This window comes from Acytostelium subglobosum (assembly GCF_000787575.1).
Source record: "Acytostelium subglobosum LB1 DNA, scaffold: scaffold24, whole genome shotgun sequence".
In the NCBI taxonomy this organism is placed as follows: Eukaryota; Evosea; class Eumycetozoa; order Acytosteliales; family Acytosteliaceae; genus Acytostelium; species Acytostelium subglobosum.
The window spans coordinates 514,379-535,075 of NW_012236509.1; the positions used below are offsets into that span (position 1 = coordinate 514,379).

A 20,697-nucleotide genomic window follows, 5' to 3' on the forward strand; every position below is an offset into this window, starting at 1 on the left:
ATGGAAGGACTATGAGAAAGCACGGCCATAACCACCTTGAGAAAAGAATGCCACTGCCAACATTAATCCACCAATCAGTAGCCATGGTAACAAGGGACGGTCATCCTTGACCATCAATGACTCGAATGGTGCATCCAACTCTTGGTTCTTAGCTGTAGAGTAGGGATGTACATGTTGGAAGTTTGTTAATGAATGTTCGTCAATCATTCAATCATTCAATCAATTACTTACCCATTAGTGCACCTTCACCACCCTGGTATACATCAACCACTGCGTTGTTGACAAAGTACTTGTTGTGGCGCAGTTTTGTCACCGTTTGTTGAGCTGGATTCTTTAGGTTCTTGATGACATCCATGATCATACGCTCAATTACTGCTTCATCATGATTGTTGTCAGTTGATTCCGAATCTGAATGGTCGTGAGCCACTGGTGCTGCTGCTGCCGCTGCGTTAAGTCCATTGATTGTCAACTCCTTCTGACGTAGTTGATCTTCCAAAGCACTTATTCTCTCTTGTAATGAGGCCTGAGTGGCTGCCGCCTCCTTCTTCTCCTCTTGATTCTTCTTGTTCTTCTTGATCAACTCTTGAAGTTGGTCGAATGATTGACCCAACGACTTCCACTGCTTGTCCGTGTTGGTCAGCTGGTCTTGTTGCTTGGTGCGCTCATTGAGGTCATTCTCCAACTTGTAGTACTTTTGTGTCAAAGTCTTCAACTTGTCCAAGGCATCAGTCAGTGTTTTGTTGGCAGCTGCATCCTTCTCCTTAGCTGCTGATTGCTTGTCATCAGACTCTTTGGTCAGACGTTGTATCTCGCTGTGGCTCGATTGTTTGAGTGCAGCCAGCTCCTTCTCCAGTCTCTCCTTCTCCTGGGCCATGTCTTTGGACGAGGCCTGTAGTTGTTCAAGATTCTTGGCTCCATCCTTGTTTGCATTGCCCAGTTGCTGTCTCAGATCATTGACCTCGGACTGCAACTTCTCAATACTCTTTTGCAAATCCTTCTTCTCCTGATCATTCTGCTGTTGTTTCTCGCTCTGGCTCTGATGTGCAGACTCGCGCAACAATCTCAATTGCTCCTGGGTCTTGCTGGACTCATCCTCTGCCTTCTTCCTCTGTTCGTCCAATGCAGCAATCTGTTTGGCCTTCTCCTCCAGATCATTGTTGGCATTGGACACCTGCTCCTCCAGCTTCTTGATTGTCTGTCCGTCACCCTGAGCATTGTTTGCCAACTGAGACTTAACTGCGTCCAACTGATCCTGCAACGACTTCCTATCATCCAGAGCACGGTCAATGTCTGCCAGGGTCTTGTCATGTTGGGCTTGCAGTGTAGACAATGCATCCTCCACCAACTTGAGCTTGGCCATCTCATCCTTGACGTGATTCAACTCACTGATCAACTTATCCCTCTCCTCCTTGGCGCGAGTCTCACGCTCCTGGTACTCCTTCTCCAACTGGCTGGCACTTTGTTGACTTTGCTGCAGATTGTTCTCTACGTCCTTGAACTTGTCGACCTCACCCCTGATACTGGCCAGCTCATCAATCAACTTGTTCTTTTCACTGTTTGATTGATCGTGTGCCTCGGAGATCTTGCTGTGACTACCCTTCAACTCTGCCAGTTCACGCTTGAGTGCGTCCAACTCGTCGATCAATCTCTGTCTCTCTTGTGTGGATGAGTTGGAATTTGATTCATTCATCTTGTTCTTCTCCTCAATCTCTTTGTTCAACTTGGAGCACTGCTCTTTGGCGTCGGCCAGCTCTGCGGCCAAACGATCACGTTCCTCCTTTAGTTGTCCTGCTTGATTATCCATCATTTGTACACGCTCGCGCTGCTCATCCAACTGCTTTGACAGGTCTTGGTGCTCGCCCTCTTTGCCAACCTTGAGCTCCTGGCACTCTTGCTTGGACTTGTCCAGCTGGCCTAACAGATCTGTTTTATCACCATCCAATGCCTTGATTTGGACATCCTTGGCCTCGATCAAACTCATCAGCTCTTGAATTTTAGTTTGTAGATCGTTGCCTTGACTTGCTGTGCCACGCTCCAACTCTTCCAGCTTCTGCTTCAAACCATCCTTCTCAGCTTGGGCAGCCTGCATATCCCTGTCCTTTGCCTGAAGATCATTCTTGAGTCCGTCAGTCTCAGCTTGGGCAGCGAGGATGTCCTTGTCCTTTGCTTGAAGTTCATTCTTGAGTCCGTCAGTCTCTGCCTGGGCAGCTACTATGTCCCTGTCCTTGGCCTCCAGGGAGTTCTTGAGTCCATCAGTCTCAGCCTGTGCCGCCAGAACATCCTTGTCTTTGGCTTGTAGTGCGTTCTTTAGGCCATCAGTCTCGGATTGGGCGGCCAGAATGTCCTTGTCCTTGGCCAACAGAGCGTTCTTGAGCTCCTCAATACGGTCGCGGTTGTCTGTCTCAACGTTGTCCTTTAGTCGGGTGACCTGGGCCAACTGCTCTTTGTTTCGTGTGATCTCCTCCGCCAAGTGAGACTCCTTCTCGCCTACCTGTTTCTCCAGTTCACCAATGCGCTCCTTGAGTACAATGACCAGCGTGTTGCATTGGCACTTCTCTTTGAAATCCTTGAGATTGGCCTCAAGCTCATCACGCATGTGATGGACCTCGTCCAACTTTACCGTGCTCTCACCATTGGCGCGTGTGAGTGATTCGATACGCTCTTGAAGACGGACCAGGGTCTCCTTGTTGCCAGCGACCTTCTCGCGGAGCTGATCGACAAGCTCGTTGTTGCCACGTTGGTAGTCCTCCCACTGCCACGACACGTCGCCTGGTGCGTGCTCAATGTCGTTGAGAATGTTGCCGAGCACCTTGTGAGTGTTGTTCTTTTCAAGGTCGCGCTCATGCTCTTGCTCGAGCAAACGTTGCTCCAAGGCCTTGATCTTGCGCTCGAGGTCCTCAACTTTGATACGCTGTTCCTCGTCCTCTGCTGCGTCCTGCTCCAGTTGTTGGCGTCTCAGCTTGTCGGCGGCCTCTGCTTCGCCCGCCTCACGAATTCTACGCTCCTCGTCTTCTTTAGCGCGCTTGGCTTCCTCCTCCTTGCGGACGCGCTCACCCTCCTCGCGCAACTTCTCCTGCAAGTTGTCGGTGCTCACGGACATTGAGTCGCGGAACTGCACCTTTCCATTGCTGGGCGATGCAACTGGCACTGCAACAGAGAATCGTTTGTTGGCGGCGTTGGGGTCGTTGGCCTTCTGGTAGACACGTGGGAACAACGACACGTAGGTCATTATACTCTGCTCGTCGGGGTGCTCCAGCACCTCCTCGGGCTCGAGAATGGAGGGGATGTTGAGCTCGCGATGCGCCGTGTCAAAGGCCATCTTGAGGTTGAAGAGCGGGTCGTCCTGCTTGAGCTCCTCCATCTTGATTGCCTCTGGCACCAATCGATGAATTAGCGCACAAAACACCGTGCCATCCTTGAAGCTCGTTGTGAAGTCGTTGATCTTTAGTGAGTAGCCATCGAGTTGCTCGCGTGTCCAGTTGAGCAGCGACTCTTTGGAACCACCCTGCGCGCCAGCCTTGGACGGCGTGCCATCCTTGCCCGCGCCAAGTGACAAGGTCTGGATTTGGTAACATTTGATCAGAGTCCAAATTAGACCCATGATCATCTTTAGATCACCATCCACGATGTTCTCGCCACTTAGTCCAACCAGTTTGATGCCCTCGTCCGTGATGAACTTTAGTGTGAAGTTGACATTGGTGACGAGATGTAGTCTACTCTTCATCTTTTGCATTTTGGACACCAATACATTCTTTCCACTCAATGTCTCCAACAAGTTTGCCAACTTGAATCCATCCTGGAAGTCTGTTTGCAACTCAGTCACAGTCAACTCTCTCAATGCCAAGTAAATATTACACCACTTTGTGAATACCTATCCATCATCCACCATCCATCATACGAATTCGTTTGTTTGTTAGTTCCACACTCAATAGATGATGTGATGATTGATGACATACCTTCTTCTGTGCCAGAACCCAAGGTTCGAGCTTTTCAGGTTCCTTCTGCATCATAATATTTAATACTGATAGTTAGTGATTGATTGATTGTTTGTGAATGATTGAATGAGTGATCAGAATGAATGAATGATCAGAATGAACAAACAGAAATAAACACCTGATTTAATGCCAAATACATCTTAATAAGATGTGATCGTTCATTGAACTAAACACCCACCCACACTGATGTGTTTAAACCCATCAATTTAATCAGTAATACCATCGATAGTGTTGGTTTTGTTGCATTGTGAAAGTGTGTGTGGGTTGGGTGACCCTTTGCGCTGTTGTCCAAAACACACACAAAAGAATTAGATTTATGATGATCAAACACGAGTGTGTGTGTTGTGTTATGTTGTAAACTACAATGATTGTTCTCTTTGGTGTTTGGAAGGACACAGACAGTCTAGAGTTTGTGTGATGATGGTGTCAACACATAAATATAATACTTGGTCCAAAAGTTAATAATTAACATTCAGGTGGACCCGATGTATACCAGTCTGGATAATGTAGTCTCTGATTGATTTGTTCTCAATGGTTGGATGCTCTTGAAGTACTTTGTTCAGAGGGCTGAGATCGATTCTATCACTATTTGATTCATTCTTCAAATAGAATCTTCTCAATGTCTTGTTTTGTGAAAGGTACCATAAGAATGTACTTGATAGGTATCCACCTTTCAATGTAACAGTCAATTGTTGTATTGATTTACATTCGAGTATTATGGAACCTAGTCCATCTTCTTGATATACCTCCTTATTGCGAATATGTGCCGTCCACTCCAAATGATCGACATTGTTAAAGGATGTGCAAATATCGTTGCTGCGAACCTTTCCAAAGAACTTGAGAGTCGACAGTCGCTTCGTGATTGGCACGTCCAGTATGCCCTTGACAGAGAGGTCCAGGTGCGCGATTGTACATTTAGGACTCTGCAGCAGCATCTCAATTATATTACGTTGATCATAAGTGATCAACTGAGTGAGTCGGAGCGATGTCAATGAACGTTGTTGACCAAGATACTCCGTAATCAAGTCAGCGACACCATTATAATATCTTGCCTCTGGGATGATTGGGCCAATGGACAAGTGTCGCAGCAGTGGCAGTTGAAGCAACAATGGGAGGACTTCGCGAAAGAGCAGCAGCGGGGTTTCGATATAGTATCTTTCGTAGAGTAGCTCGAGGTGCGTGAGGTTGGTGAGACTTGAAAGGATGCTCAATAACTCGACTTTTTTGGTAAAATCACATATTGACAACCAGATTGCGATGTTGGATAGCGTGTGCTTGAGCATTGACATTTGTCGCAGGACGTAGCTGAACCCTTCTCCAAGAGATGAAGTCTCAATGCAAACACGCGAGACTGGTGCACATCTGTCTGAAAGAAGACTGAGGTCCCTCACACTGTCACATCCGGTGACATCAATGTTGAGTCTACTCTTGAGCTTATCAATTCTATTTGCATTATATCTAAACTGTGGACACCATCTTGAGTCGATATCAATCTGTTCAAGTGATTGCCATAGCCACCACTTGTTGATGTCATTGTCATTATTGTTGACTTTGTAGTTGTTAGACTTGACATGTATGAGAAGGTGACGAATGAAGTGATGATCGATTGTTGACATTATGATGTGCTTCTTTGATACGATGATGTGTAGTGTTCTGCTGACTAGTGCCAATGGCAAAATAACATTGTCATTGTAATTGCTCAACGAACCTCTGTTCCTACGAACAACCTCCAACTCAATGTCCAACAAATAGTTTACAATCTTCTTTAATGCCAAATATGGAATATGTATATGTTCCATTCTCTGTATAATTAATTGAATAAATTATTGATTGGCCTCATATTGCTATTGCTGTATCTACATTGATGTGATGAAAGTGTTTTTGGCGAAATGAGGGAAGACTGAATAATTAAGTTCCAAATCATCTTTTACAAGAAGTTCAACTCAATCTGAGTTTTCATTACTTTACCCATTTAATATTATTATTTCATTATCTCTTCACTCTTGTAACTTTACTATTTCTTCTTTTAATATCTCAACAACAACAACATCAACATCAGCAACACTATGACAACAACAACAACATCATCAACATCAACATCGTGTAAGTCTCTGATCATGGAATAGTCAACAATATTATTCATTCATAGAATGCTAACATATCACTTACATTTATTAGTACAAGGACTGGTTCAGTTTCCCTTGAAGAAATACAAGGCTACTGATGTCTTTGGTAATGACTATCCATTTGTACAACGAGAGAGAGTTCAAGAACAAATGATCGAGGTGGCATTGTCCAACTTCCAGAACAGAGGAAAGAGCATTTCTCAGGACCACACATTAATCATTATTACTGGAGGTTCAGGAATTGGCAAGACGCGAGCAGGATATGAGACGTCACAACTCAAACCTATCCTTCAAAAGATGACAGGTATCGATACACAGTTCTCACTGTCAATGGAGGAACCACTCTATCTCTTTATCAACATCTTTAGTGGATTCACATATCGATTGGACAACCCTTTGTCGGATATATCTGTGATGATCGGTGTCAGACTGGCACTCTCATGTGGCATGTTTGGAGTTGGCGGTCGGCCATTCAGGTCGATTGATCAGATCATCGACTTTAGTCCTGGACTGTACAAGCAATTTACATTCGAAGCAACAATGGACATCCTGGATACACTATTGAAAAGGGGAAGGGCTGCCCTGCTGTCATCATTCACATGGATGAGTTCCAACGATTCGTTCCCCATTACAACAGTGCCCATCAAACACAGGACGGCAGCAAAGTGTTCAAGTCAATGATCGAGGTCATTGGCCAGTATATGCATAGATCTGACAAAATGTTCATCATTCCCATCATAACGGGAACCTCTGATTGTGGGACCGATTGCATGAAGACTAGCTACATATACAGATCGTTGGACCTCCTCCCACTAACCAGACAATCATGCAAGACTATCATTGACCACCACTTCAAAGATGACCCGCAACTTATAGCACCTCTCTTTGGGACAACATCATTCGAGGTGGACTCGCCGATACTGGCTATATCCCCAAGGACGTTTCATTCTTCTTGGACTTGTGTCGCTCCAAGCCACAGGAGTTCTCGAGAGAGACATTCTTCAAAATACATAATCTCAATCAACCTGCTGGTCGACCGCTCGACGACCTCGATTACAAGAAGCTTTGTCAACTTTCCTTTACCTCTCACCCTGTGACACTGTCCGACAAACTACCAAGTGGAGCCACCATCGATGACCTAAGACTCAAAGGACTGTTGTACTTGTTACCAATAGAGGACACCGTTACGACATCAATTACAGGAGGTACAGCGACACCATCTAATTATCGACTCTACTTGTCATTCTACAACCTCAACAGTTTTAATTTCTCTATGTATACACCAATCTTTCCCAACGACCTTCTGGCCATTCCCACGGCTCACGATAAGTGGACGTGGAATAAGTTTGAACAAATCTATCCATTCTATCAACAGAGTCTTATTTGTGAAACCAACCTTCAACTTCCCAACATCTTCCGTGGCGCCAAGGGTGCCCAGTATTTCAAGTGGAGCTATTGCCAAGGATGGATATCCAAATACCAATGTATGTATTATATCGTTTCGTGGTCCAGCCTAAACAATACTAAAATCTTGTTGTTTACTAGGTAAATTATGAGTTGGAGTCCTCATTGACTAACATCAATGTCACCCACTCCCCTAACATTGCGAGCAATGTTCCCATCACCTCTGACATCAGGGACACCAGATGCATTCTGAAGTGGAGCCAGAATCCAACACCAAAGATCGATTACCGCTTTGTATTCAAGATGGAGGATGGACATATCATTTTTGTCAATGTTCAATCAAAGGAGAATGTCAAGAATTCAAAGATGGAGACAACATTGATCTTGGAGAATGCCAATCTAGTGTCAAAGAACTTTGAGACACTGTGGAGAGCAACCAAGGCACCACCCAACTCAGATCAGCAGACATATACAGTTGCTAGCAAAACGGAATGGTCACTCATCTATCTTCTGGTCACCAATCGTGTCGTTGATCAAGATGTCATTGATCAATATGCCAAGATGAAGTCAATGGGTGGAAATGGCGATTCACCGACCAACCACATCAGACCGAATCACTACCTCATCGTGGTCTCTGCCGACAACTTCCAAGAGTTCTTTGGCGATGCACTCACACATAGAGGATTGATGGTACAACCGAGTGACGACGAGATCGATGACGACACAACAGACAGCTCACTACCAATCGAATGATCATCGCAAAAGACAACATAAAGTGCCAATGTACAGAGTTGCCGCGATAGACGCTCATCGGTAGGAGGGGGGAAGGTTGGTACAATAGGAGGGCAATGAAGTGTTATTGTTGTTGTTGTTGCTGGGATCAAAGACCACCTCCTGCGCTCTTCTTCAACTTTGAGAGTCTGACTGTTTGATCCAACGATCCAGTGACACACCAATTCATAGTTGGATGCCAATCCACCGCAATGACCGGTCCAGAATGTCCTGTGATCTGTGTTACCGGCACACTATTGTCGACATTATATATAAGAGCATACTTATTGTTGGAGCCAACGACGAATGATGTACCATCAGAGTTAAATGATATCTTTGTCGTGCGATGTATGTCTGATGGGAAGCCTGGATACTCGTACTCCTTCTCTGGTTTGCCCATCGTGTGTATGTTCCATTGGCTCAGTCTGCCATCCTTGCCCAACGAATATATCTTGTTGTCATCGTTACAAAACTGCACAGCCAATATCTCCTGTTGATGTGCCTGCCATCCTCCAATCACTTGGCAACTCTTGATGTCTATATGTCATCGAGTGATTGAGTAAGTATGTGTCATTGAATGATTGAATTGTTGATTAAACATACCAAATATGCGAACTGTTCCATCTACACAGCCTGTGGCCAACAATGTACCGTTGCTATTGTAGCACATTGAGTTGATTACGGCATTGGACGATGAGAGTCTGTCCTCTGTCTTGAGTGTTCTAAAGTTCCATGTATAGACAATGCCATCCGTCCTCGAATTTGTCGTCGACGAGCTGGCGAATGAGTTTCCATTTGGATTGCATACCAAGTCCTCAACCCTTGGAAACTCTTGGGATATGTTGATGTCACCAATCGCCTTGTCCGTGGTTGAATTCCAAAGCTTGATCTTTGAGTCGGTAGTTCCACAGAGTAACTATGTTGAGGGTAGGGCAGGACAGGAAGTGTCAGGATGCGCCAACAATAGTACCACTCAATCAATCAATCAATCAATCAACTTACCAGCTTGGTCTTGTTCTCCCATTCCAATGATATGACCTCGGACAGACAGTAGATTGTTGTGTGGCGAGAGAAGCCGTCCACGTTCCACACGCGAACGGTACCATCCACTGCACTGCTGGCAATCTTGGAGCCGTTGGAAGAGAACTTGCATCTGGTGACGGCAGTGGTGTGCGACGTGCACACCTCTTGTGTGTCGACAAGGTAGGTCGATGTGTCGCCGATGGACGCCTGTGACTTTGGCGTCTGTCGCTTGCCAATCTCGTCCATCTCTGTCATCTCGAATGAGGCCACCTGGTTCTGTATCGACTTGCGTGATCGCACTGAGCCCGAGCCTATCACCACCTTCTCCTTGCTCTCCTCGTCGTCGGCGCTCAGACCCAGCGGGTTGTTGCCCGGACCACCCCCACCGCTATTGGCCAACTTATCCTTGTTAGAGTCTGTTGTCTTGCGTCCACGAGAGAAGCTCACACTGGCTGATACCTCCTGTGTGCCTGGCTGCTGTTGTTGCTGTTGTTGTTGTTGTGGTTGGCTATGTTGTACAGTTTGTACCTGCTCGCGCTTTAGCTGGTACTCAAGCTTGTCGACCTGTGAGCGCAAGTCCTCATTCTGATTTATCAAGTTCTCGACCTGTGTCTCCAGTCTCTTCCTATTCTGTCGCTCCAAGTTAAACTGAAGTATCTTTGGCAAGGCTACACATTGTGTCAATCAATCATTCAAAGGTTAGTACATCGACGTGTCGCGGTCATGTGATCACCATTTGATGTCTTACGTAAGTTCTTAAAGATTGTGGACAAGAAGTTCCTCAGAGACAATGAGAATGCCTCTGACCATCCTTTGGAGAAGTAGACCTCAAACAGAGGGTCAAGGTGAGGTGTCTTGAGATAGGGCAAGGCTGATGATGTGATTGAATGCACATTAGAATGATGTTGAATGATTGATTGAATGAATGATGGACATGAGACATACCGAACCAATGCTTCCAATCTGGATCCTTGACTAGTTCATGACTGTAGTAATCAAAGAACTCTCTGACCTTTTCATTCTTGCCATTGTTGACGGCGGTGATGAGGTAGAACTTCTTGAGTGAGTTGGCCAACTTCTTTACAGTGGCCGAGAAGTCCTGTTTGGTGGATGATGTCGACGACTTGAAGCCATAGTGAGAGTTGTAGTCGATGCGATTGAAAAAGGTAGAGTCGAGGAAGTTCCATAACTCAACCAAGTGCACTATATCGTAGTTTGTGATGTACAGATTGATCTGCTCCAATATCTTGTCCACTTGAAAGCCTTTAAGCTTGTCTGCTTTCTTCTCGAGGTTGAAGTAGTGATTGGCCTGTGTGAAGCCTCTGAATATCAAGTACTCCTTTACCAACTCATCAATATAGTTGATTGATATTGGGTTCATTATATTATCTCTTTGGTGTTGGTTGCAACCAACATATATATTTATATATATATATGTAAATGTACTTGATTGATTAGATCAAAGAATGTTCAAAAGCCAAGTTAAGCTTGCGAAGAGTGGGGAACCAGGCCTTGACAAAAAAAAAGATCAAAATGAGGATGCCTCATTGCTTTTACAAAAGATCTGATCAATGATATCACATAGATAGAGATAATAATAGTAGTTGTATTAATACTTGACATTCTCAATACTCCACTCATAACATACTCAGTCTCACCAATGTGATCATTCATTTGAACATCACTAGGTGAGGATGGAAAGACAACAAACAATATTATGGACGATGTCATTGCAATTGCATTCTCTCTAAACGATAACCATCCCACAGTCAACACCATTGTGTCGTCTTCTTTGATACCACATGTACAACCCTACTTCTTGTGTGTGATTGAATGATTGATTGATTGATTGGTGTCAATAATAAACACACACACACAAACAAAGAGATATAAATTAAATACACACACACACCAAGTGTTAGTGTGTTAGATGATGATGGAATTGATGAATGACAAGTTATGTGTTCAAAGTTGTGTTTGGCACTATAGTATAATATATATCCCACTTGGACCTTGAAAGGCCGTTGGTACACTTCTAATAATACCACCTATTCTCCAGCCTCCAATCACCCTTCCGACTACCTGTCTGTCACCTACCACCACCAACTCAACTCCCTCCATTACTCACTCACTCCCTCAACGACACTTCTAACTTGAATGCATTTAATATGTTGTTATTATTATTATTATTAAGTTTATTACATTGATCAATTCCAACGAACCATTGATCATTTAATCAACATCTTTGGATCGATCAAACAAATAATATATAACATCCAAATTCCAACTTCCTTTTTCCAGGACAGACAATCATCAATCAATCAATCAAACATGTATAAACTATCTATATTATTATTACTTTGTATTACATTAATAGCTTCAATATGTATGTGATCAATTCGCCTCCATTTGGAATAATTCCGTCCCATAAATAAACTATCAAACTAACTTCCTCCCCACTCTCGCCACTTTGTAGCCGGAGAACCAAGTGTCTCATATACTGCCGACACTGCAACAGTGAGTGGAGCTGATGTGGCCGCCACAACTAGTGCGACAATCAGTTATGTGATCAAGGGTGTGACTTCATCGGCAAATATTGACAAGGTCACTGTAGTTGGCGATGCTATTTCTTTCCAATTCCCCGAGACTCTCTCGATAAAGGGTACGATCACTCTACATCCAAGTGAGCAAACTACCGTTTGGAACCCAACTCCCATCGTCACGACTGTGTCCCATCCCGACATCTCAGGAGGAACGATCTCCCTGATTGGCGCGTCACTCAACTCCAAGTACTACGACACTGCCTCTTCGCTGACCTTCCCCAATGGCGAGACGATCAATGAGGTCAGCCAGACATCCGAGACGACCACTGCCGCATTCACCCTGCCATTGGAAGTGTCGACCAAGTACTCTGGCGTCAACATACCCCTGACTCTCACGGTCCGCGGTATTAATGTCACCATCCAGCTGACATTCGCGCCACCAGTGATCACTTCCCAGGCCAACATAGAAGATGGAGTGCAGTTGGTTGGTAAGAACTTTGGCTTCAACTCATCCCTTGCCACTCTGCTCGTCACGCCAGGCGACACACCCGTCAAGATTGGCAACATCACCAACACTGCCATCACCATCCTCTTTGCCGACAATGCCTTCCTCTCCACCGCTGGCACCCAGTTGCTCACACTCTCAGTCAATGGCAACAAGATGGAGAAGGCCTTCTCATTGACTATCAGTAAGTATATGATTGAATGATTGATTGATTGAATGATTGACTGACCTTGTCACAATAGAGACCCAGATCGTTAGATACTTCCAGAAGGCTCAATTGGGCTACATTGTTACCAACATACCATTGAAGCAACAGGGTAAGGCTTTGGTCCAGAACAATGAGATTGATTATAATGCTGTGTCAGACTCGGATGCTGGAAAGAACGTCGTGGCGTTCACTCTGCCATGGAACTCTGTGCTGGGCAACTCGTCCGTCTACCTGAACATTGGCGCCGGCTCGATTGTGACCGACCCCTTCCCCATCTACATCCAGCCATCGATCACCAACATCAACCAGTCGATGCCAGTGTGGGGCGGCTTCGTCCTGATCAACGGATTCATTCTGCCAACTGATACCAGCACCAAGCGCAGTGTGATGCTCGGAAACTACTCTTGCGAGAACATCTACAGCTACAGCGCCAACCAGATCGCATGTACCGCGCCACCAGGTGCCTCGAAGGATCTGCCCGTGGTGGTCACACTCAACGGAATCAAGAACCTTGAGGCCGATGCCATCACCTTTAGCTACGTTGCGCCAATCATTGACTCAGTGTATGTTGCCGAGGCCAACATATCGATCAACGGATCAAACTTCAATCTCCCTGCAAACATCACTGTCAATGACATACCCTGTGACTCGCCATCCGTCACCACCTACGACCAGATCACATGTGTGTTCAGCGGTGACCTAACTACCTTGCTCGGCACCGAGGTCACTGTCAAGTTATCAGTTGGTAACCAAGAGGTCGATGGAAAGTACACATGTAAGTGTTCAATTATTCATTCCTATATTCATTCAATGATGTACATGTACTAATACTCAATCATTCATTCTTTAATCAAACAGTGACATCATCATCGAACAAACTAATGACAAGTATCCTGCCTGCAACAGTCGTTATGTTGCTGCTATTACTTGTACTCTAGTGATCAAACCTTGTTAATATATATTACATAAATACATACTTATAATCATACATAAGGGGAAGTCGGGTTGGGTTGGTAGACTTCAGCAGTTGATGAGTTGTTGTTGTGATCGTCTTTAAAGACGATCACAATCACATTCACACCCACTTATTATATTAGTAGTTGATTGATGTTGTGGTTCCCTGGTTAATTAATTATTTGAACAAGTCTAGACTTATAGGTATACATTATTGCATTATCACTTTAGCTAACGAGTAGCATTGAGACCAAGAATGAAGACGTTGGTGCTCCCAAAGCTTCAGGACTTGTCCCCTTCACCACACTCTTCAAATTCCACAACACTACCCTACCCTTTATTGCGTGAATCTTCAAAGAGTCTATTCAATCAACCTTTTGAACTTGACCTCTTTAATATATTACATTCATACATACATATATTTATTATTAATACAACTGTACATTGAACATAGAGATAGAGTAGAGATAAGAAGTAAAGAATGACAAAGTTTACTGCTGCTTATATGTATGTGATGATTGAATGAATGAATGAATGTTGACAGATGGCACAGGAACAGGAATTGAATGACTGACTGACCGTTTGATTGAATGAATGAATATGATAACAACAGGAGCATGATGATTAAGTTGGCCAACTCAAGATTGGTATTGCATAAGAATAAGAACCTTGAGATGGCCAATGCACACAAGAGAGAGGTTGCTGAATTACTGTCGTTGGGCAAGGAGGACCAGGCACGTGTAAAGGTCGTCACCGTAATCAATGAAGACTATCAAACAGAGGTACTTGGTATACTACTAATCTACTGTGAGACATTGGGCAACAGAGTCAAAGGTCTGGAAGGTGTAAAGTATGTCTATCATCCATCCATCCATCCATCCATCCATCAATCTGATGATCTCTAACACAATCATCATTGTCATGAATAGAATATGCCCACCAGACATCAAGGAGGCTGTGTGTAGTATCATATTCGCTGCGCCATATCTCGACAAGCAGGTCGAGTTGTACAAGATAAGGAAGAGATTGATCGAGAAGTTTGGAAAGAAGTTCCCAGAGGAGTGCATTGACTGTTGTTGTATAAATCCTAAAGTGAGTCTCATGGATATGTCCACAACCAGGCATGTGACCAACTAACTCGTCAACTTATAGATCCTCCACAGACTGTCGAACAAGCCACCAGAGGACTCATTGATCAACTATTACCTCGCCAACATTGCCAAGAAGCATAACGTTCAATGGGAGACACCCGTAAGTATCCTGGTGATGCCAATCAATCGATCAATCAATCGAATGATACTGACACGATCATATGATCAGATGTTACCACCCTTGGTAGACCTACAACAGAGTATTCCAGAGTTTACAATGTCGGCTTTGGCTGAGCAGCTGCCATCACCACCTCCTGTGCAGGAAGCTAGCACAGCTATATTGGACTTCCCATCGGTGCCATCGACCGATGTGAAACTGGACTTCCCTGTCGTGCCCCAGTTCCCAACGATTGTTGAGAAGCAAGTGTGCGATGCCAGCCGCGTCGAATGCTTTGGACCGGGCCTCACGGGCGGCTTTGTTGGCGTCGAATCACTGTTCACCATTCAGGGCTATGACACCAAGGGCCAGAAGATGACCAGTGGCGGCGACACTTTCAACGTGCTCATCCAGGGTCAGTTTGGCGATCAGATCTACGGCAAGGTCAAGGACAATGGCAATGGATCGTACACTGGATCGTTCACACCACCAAAGGCGGGCGGCTACGCCATCGCCGTGTACCTGGTCAACCAGCAGGTGGCAAAGAGTCCATTCTACCCCACCGTCGTGGACAATGAGCCTGTGACCGACCCCAACCAGGTTCAATGCTACGGAGACGGCCTCACAAGTGGTCGTCCAAAGATCCAATCGACCTTTACCATTCAGGCACGCGACTCCAAAGGCAACAACCGCAACAAGGGTGGCGATAAGTTCTACGCATTCATCCAGGGTCCACCTGGCATCCAGATCCACGGCAATGTCGTGGACAACAACAACGGCACATACACCGTCACATACACCCCACCCAATGCAGGCGGCTACGCTGTGGCAGTTTATCTCGACAAGGTCCAGTGCAAGAGTGGCCCATGGACATTCTTCATACTTGAAGAGGTCCAGGCTGAGGTACACATCGACAAGGAGGAGGACGAGCTTGACAAACTGTGGAAGGAGACCAGCAAGCTGTCCTTTGAGCCATCGACCGCCGTTCTCGAAGCCACCATGGATAACATCCCACCAGCACCATCAGCCGCCGGCTTCAAGATGCCAAACATTGTGTCCAATGCCGAGTTCCTCCAGTCGATCACTGAGAAGACATTGGTCATTGACAATGGAAGTGGCGTCGTCAAGGCAGGATTCGCCGGCGAGGATAAGCCAAGATGTGTATTCCCATCGATCATTGGATACCCGCTGTTCAACAGCGTTATGAAGGGCATGGGCAAGGAGAAGTACATTGGTGACGAAGCACAGGCCAAGAGAGGTGTGCTGTCGATCAAGTACCCGATCGAGCATGGCATCGTCACGAACTGGGCCGACATGGAGACACTCTGGGAGTACACCTTTATGAATGAGTTGCGCGTCGACCCATCCAAACACCCGGTGCTGCTCACCGAGGCCCCACTCAACCCTAAGGCCAACCGCGAGAAGATGCTCGAGATTATGTTTGAGAGCTTCCAAGTGCCCGCGCTCTACATTGCCATCCAGGCCGTGCTCTCGCTGTACGCCAGTGGCAGGACGACTGGCACCGTGCTGGACTGCGGTGATGGTGTGTGCCACACCGTGCCCATCTACGAAGGCTTCTGCATCAGCCACAACGTCAAGCGTCTGGACATTGGAGGACGCGACATCACCGAGTACATGATCCGTCTGCTGACTGAGCGTGGCTACGCATTCACCTCGACGGCCGAGCGCGAGATTGTTCGCGACATCAAGGAGAAGACATCGTTTGTCGCACTCGACTTTGCCGATTCCATGCAGAAGGACGAAAACTCACTGCTGACACACTATACAATGCCCGACAAACAAGTGCTGTCCATTGGCAACGAACGCTTCCGCTGCACGGAAGCACTGTTTGACCCTAGCCTGCTGGGCATGGATGTTAATGGCGTGCAGCACCTGCTGCACAACACCATCATGGGCTGTGACATTGACATTCGCAAGGACCTCTACTCCAACATTGTGATATCTGGTGGCTCCACCATGTCGCCAGGCTTTGAGCAACGTTTGGAGAAGGAGTTGAAACATCTGTCCACAATGCCCGTTAAGATATCGGCGCCAGCCGAGAGGAACTACAGTGTCTGGTGTGGTGGCTCTGTTCTGGGCGACCTCAAGAGCTTCCCTGGCCAATGGATAACAAAGCATGAGTATCAAGAGTATGGACGAAGCATTGTACACAAGAAGTGTTATTGATTGAATATTGCGATTGAGTTGATCTTGATTGATTGATTGATATTCGATCTCGATCTACTTAATATATAATTAAACAATCAACTACCTTCATCATCACAATATTTATAAATATACCCGGGTCATGGATGGTCAGCGTCGATTCACCGCACACCTCTGATCGATCATGAGGTGAGAGCAGATTGATTGATTTGGGGAGGGTGTTTTGTGTTGCCCATCACACTCACTGGAACACACAGATCAATCAATCAATCTCTCAATCAGTTATGACACAATCTATCATTTTACTTTATTAGGAAGTACTATAAGGTCATTCTTTAATGAATGATGCAATCTTGTGAACTGACACTACTACTCAATCTCCTCAATCCATCTTCAAATGAACTTTATAATAAAGCAAGTGCAACTTAATAATAGGGATCAAGATATGATCGGGATCGCCTCGATTGATGGAAGGATAGGTTCTTAAATTTGAAGATGGACCTGGAAATAAATAGTATAAATAACCAATCCTTAAGGATACAAGAAGTCATCGAATCAACAAACAATATTAAATAACAAATATCCACTCTTTCTCCTTTAATAATAAATAACTACCAATTCCAAAAATGACTTTGATTTGTAAGTAATATATACCTGGTATATATCAAATATAATATTATATTAATACCATAATATGAAGCTTCAATTACCAAGATGGGTTCAGTCCAACAGCCAAACTCCTCGTCCACAACCAAGTTTGGAACTTCTACCAGTTACTCTGCCATGCAAGGTGCCAATGAAACGGAGAGTCTGATCAACCTTAACATCTTGGCCAGTATCCTTGGCCTAATTGGAATTAAGATTTGTGCCAGTGTCCTTTAAACCATCCATCTCCATCCATCTACCTCAACTTGTAAATATCATCAACCTTTCGAATACCATTATCTTAATAAAGATCACCAAATCCATTCTCTCTTTGTAAATATTCGTCAAACTCTACACTTTTCTTCAAGCGGACCATTCCATCATTTGAAGAGATACAGCAAACATGTAATAATCAATTGGATTAAACAATATATCTAACATGCAATATAACTATCATCAATATCAAAGACAACATGCTGCTGTTGTACCTCTGCCACCACAGTTGAACCAATTGATACAAGATAGAGGTGTTCGAATCACTCATCCCTTCTATCTAAGGGATACCTTATTAGCCTCAGACACGACATACCAACACCAATACCAACATCAATATCAACATCAACATCACTATCCACTTTACTACAATCACTACCAACCTTACTACAACTACGATCAGCAACATAATGATATAGAAGCAAACGAAGAACAAGATGAAGATGTGGATGAGGAGTATAACGAAGATGAGGATCAAGATGAACATCAGCATGGTACTGGAGATGCTGGCCAATATGTACTCTCCGACGAAGTCATTGCAATGTTTGCTAGAACAGAGATGAAGAGAAAGGGTATGTAATATGAATGATACATTGATTGAATGAATGAATGAGTGAATGAATGAACTTACCATACTTACCTGGCCACACACATTATTAGAGAAACTGCGACAACAACAAGTTATAGAAGAACAAAAGAAGACTGCGAGAGATGTTGTGACCTCTGTGAATCCAGCTGAACAGATGCCACACATCAGCTGATGTGAATAATGAACGTCAATGTTAATAAGTAAATAGGCGAACGAGCAATGGCCATTTGCCAACTCTGTATTGTAATATGTATGTTATGTATTATAATCCACTCTCTACATCCTTGAAGTACCTGACAGTCTTGACCTTGAGTTCATCGGTGGAAGCATCGTCACAGACGATCATGGCCTTCTTGTGCATTTGGAGTGCCGATGCGGTCCACATGTGGCTGATGCCCTCCTCGACAGTCTTGTACAACGCCATGGCCTTGTTGTGACCGGTGATGATCAGCACCACCTCGCGAGCATCCATGATCGTGCCGACTCCGACGGTCAGCGCACGCGTGGGCACTTGATCGATGCGCTCAAAGAAGCGAGAGTTGACGATGATCGTATCCTTGGTCAGAGTCTTTAGACGTGTGCGACTGCTCAACGATGAACCTGGCTCGTTGAAAGCGATGTGGCCGTCGACGCCAATGCCACCCAGGAACAGGTCGATGCCGCCATGGTCGATGATGGACTGCTCGTAGCGAGCGCACTCGGCCACGGGGTCGGGAGCCACGCCGCACAATATGTGGATGTTGTCGCGAACGATATCGATGTGATTGAACAGGTTCTCGTGCATGAAGTGATGGTAGCTGAATGGATGGCCGGGCTGCAGACCGACGTACTCGTCCATGTTGAAGGTGACCACATTCTTGAACGACAGTCTGCCCTCCTTGTGCAGGGCGACCAGGCGTTTGTAGACGGGCAGTGGCGATGATCCAGTTGGCAGACCAAGCACAATATACTTCTTTTGCTCGGATGGCACGAATGCGTTGATCTTGCTACAGATGTAATTGGCGATGAACTCGCCCACCTGGTCATTGTTATCTTTAATCACTAATCTCATCCTTATTTATTTGTTTGATTGTATGTATATGTATGTTTGAATGATTGATTGATTGAATGAATGAAAGGGTGGTGTTTGAATGAGTGATTGGATGAGTAAGTGGATGGAGTTAGGGCCTATCTAAGCACAAGTGAAGTTAAGTTTGGTGGGGCATGGGTGAATCAAGAGTGTGATGGGTTTGATCATCACCATCGCTTAAAAGCTTGGATACCACCCCCTCTAATTTGTGATATTTTGGTGATGGTATGAGCTGGGACATCACCCATCAACTTCAAATATTTGCTTAAACAACCTAACCTTCTTCATGTTATTGTTATTGTTGTAAAGAATACTTTGCATTTAATATTATTAACAATATGACTCCACTGTCTATAATCCTGGTTCAGGCAGAGCAGGGAGAACTTCAACCAGTACATGAAGGGAGCGCTAGGCCTTTACGTCGCAAATAACCACTTTCCAGTGTCTTTGGCGATGTTGACTTGTTCACACCAACGCCAATGGCAAGATACAAGCTGAACCAGATGGTATGTGGAGGAGATATCAGTCAGAGTTGGTGGACAGGTGAAATCAATGCATAAGATGGATATGGACATCTTCAAAGTTTTGGCATCCGACCCTGAGCGCCACACACTTAAGATAGACACGTGTCTGATTGTCAATGACGGATTGGGCAGTCAGAGGTCCTATAGAGAGATGTTCCTCTGTTCTTGGTTCTGGGTTGATGAGAACATATTCATCATTTTTGGGGTCTGGAGAACTGGTGAGATGCAGTCTCGATATTAGATTTTTGGGAATGTGCAATGTTGTCAAGAGGATTTATTGTGAGTCACCAATCAATCCTTTGTCCATCTGATGCCTTCACAATGGTGAAGGCGCGGCAGTTGACTGCTGTGTCATACGGATTCATAACCTTATCTTTGAAGGTGAAAGCAAAGTTGATATCGACTTGGTACTCCACCTCCTTCTTTGTCAACCACTCTTTATGTCTGCCAACAATCTTCTTCATTGAGTCACTTAGCGTCAGAAGGGGGTTGCCAATGTACACTGTGAACGAGATGGAGCTATCAGCCACAACTTTTGACGAAAAGGACTTGAATGGGGACCCGAGTATCACCAGAAGTTGCTCACCACAATCAACAAGTAGGAGATCTCGGAAGCATAAGGTTGGATAGACGAACTCGATTACGAGTTCATTG

The 20,697-nt window shown here is 45.1% G+C and overlaps 8 protein-coding genes across 8 annotated transcripts; 5 read left to right on the forward strand and 3 right to left on the reverse strand.

Moving 5' to 3' along the window:
- Nucleotides 1-9: 9 nt before the first annotated feature.
- On the reverse strand, nt 10-4,010 carry SAMD00019534_099700 (hypothetical protein; the record flags this gene model as incomplete). Its single annotated transcript, XM_012895002.1, has 3 exons — nt 10-152; nt 232-3,871; nt 3,957-4,010. 3 exons carry the CDS (start codon nt 4,008-4,010, stop codon nt 10-12), a joined length of 3,837 nt encoding a protein of 1,278 aa, XP_012750456.1.
- Nucleotides 4,011-4,589: 579 nt separating this feature from the next.
- Nucleotides 4,590-5,611, reverse strand: SAMD00019534_099710 (hypothetical protein; the record flags this gene model as incomplete). Its single annotated transcript, XM_012895003.1, has 2 exons — nt 4,590-4,618; nt 4,702-5,611. 2 exons carry the CDS (start codon nt 5,609-5,611, stop codon nt 4,590-4,592), a joined length of 939 nt encoding a protein of 312 aa, XP_012750457.1.
- A 450-nt stretch (nt 5,612-6,061) lies between these two features.
- On the forward strand, nt 6,062-8,278 carry SAMD00019534_099720 (hypothetical protein; the record flags this gene model as incomplete). The annotated part of the gene is made up of 6 exons (XM_012895004.1): nt 6,062-6,098; nt 6,174-6,633; nt 6,759-6,818; nt 6,998-7,396; nt 7,497-7,605; nt 7,667-8,278. The coding sequence occupies 6 exons, from the start codon at nt 6,062-6,064 to the stop codon at nt 8,276-8,278; spliced, it is 1,677 nt and encodes a 558-aa protein (XP_012750458.1).
- A 3,372-nt stretch (nt 8,279-11,650) lies between these two features.
- Nucleotides 11,651-13,513, forward strand: SAMD00019534_099730 (hypothetical protein; the record flags this gene model as incomplete). The annotated part of the gene is made up of 4 exons (XM_012895005.1): nt 11,651-11,705; nt 11,796-12,551; nt 12,610-13,350; nt 13,434-13,513. The coding sequence occupies 4 exons, from the start codon at nt 11,651-11,653 to the stop codon at nt 13,511-13,513; spliced, it is 1,632 nt and encodes a 543-aa protein (XP_012750459.1).
- Nucleotides 13,514-14,149: 636 nt separating this feature from the next.
- On the forward strand, nt 14,150-16,964 carry SAMD00019534_099740 (hypothetical protein; the record flags this gene model as incomplete). The annotated part of the gene is made up of 4 exons (XM_012895006.1): nt 14,150-14,379; nt 14,459-14,621; nt 14,682-14,780; nt 14,850-16,964. 4 exons carry the CDS (start codon nt 14,150-14,152, stop codon nt 16,962-16,964), a joined length of 2,607 nt encoding a protein of 868 aa, XP_012750460.1.
- Nucleotides 16,965-17,569: 605 nt separating this feature from the next.
- Nucleotides 17,570-17,822, forward strand: SAMD00019534_099750 (hypothetical protein; the record flags this gene model as incomplete). Its single annotated transcript, XM_012895007.1, has 2 exons — nt 17,570-17,582; nt 17,644-17,822. Coding segments are annotated over 2 exons (192 nt in total), but the record flags the coding sequence as incomplete, so codon positions are not given.
- Nucleotides 17,823-18,027: 205 nt separating this feature from the next.
- On the forward strand, nt 18,028-18,619 carry SAMD00019534_099760 (hypothetical protein; the record flags this gene model as incomplete). Its single annotated transcript, XM_012895008.1, has 2 exons — nt 18,028-18,433; nt 18,522-18,619. Coding segments are annotated over 2 exons (504 nt in total), but the record flags the coding sequence as incomplete, so codon positions are not given.
- Nucleotides 18,620-18,715: 96 nt separating this feature from the next.
- On the reverse strand, nt 18,716-19,501 carry SAMD00019534_099770 (hypothetical protein; the record flags this gene model as incomplete). The annotated part of the gene is made up of 1 exon (XM_012895009.1): nt 18,716-19,501. A coding segment is annotated over one exon (786 nt), but the record flags the coding sequence as incomplete, so codon positions are not given.
- Nucleotides 19,502-20,697: the final 1,196 nt, after the last annotated feature.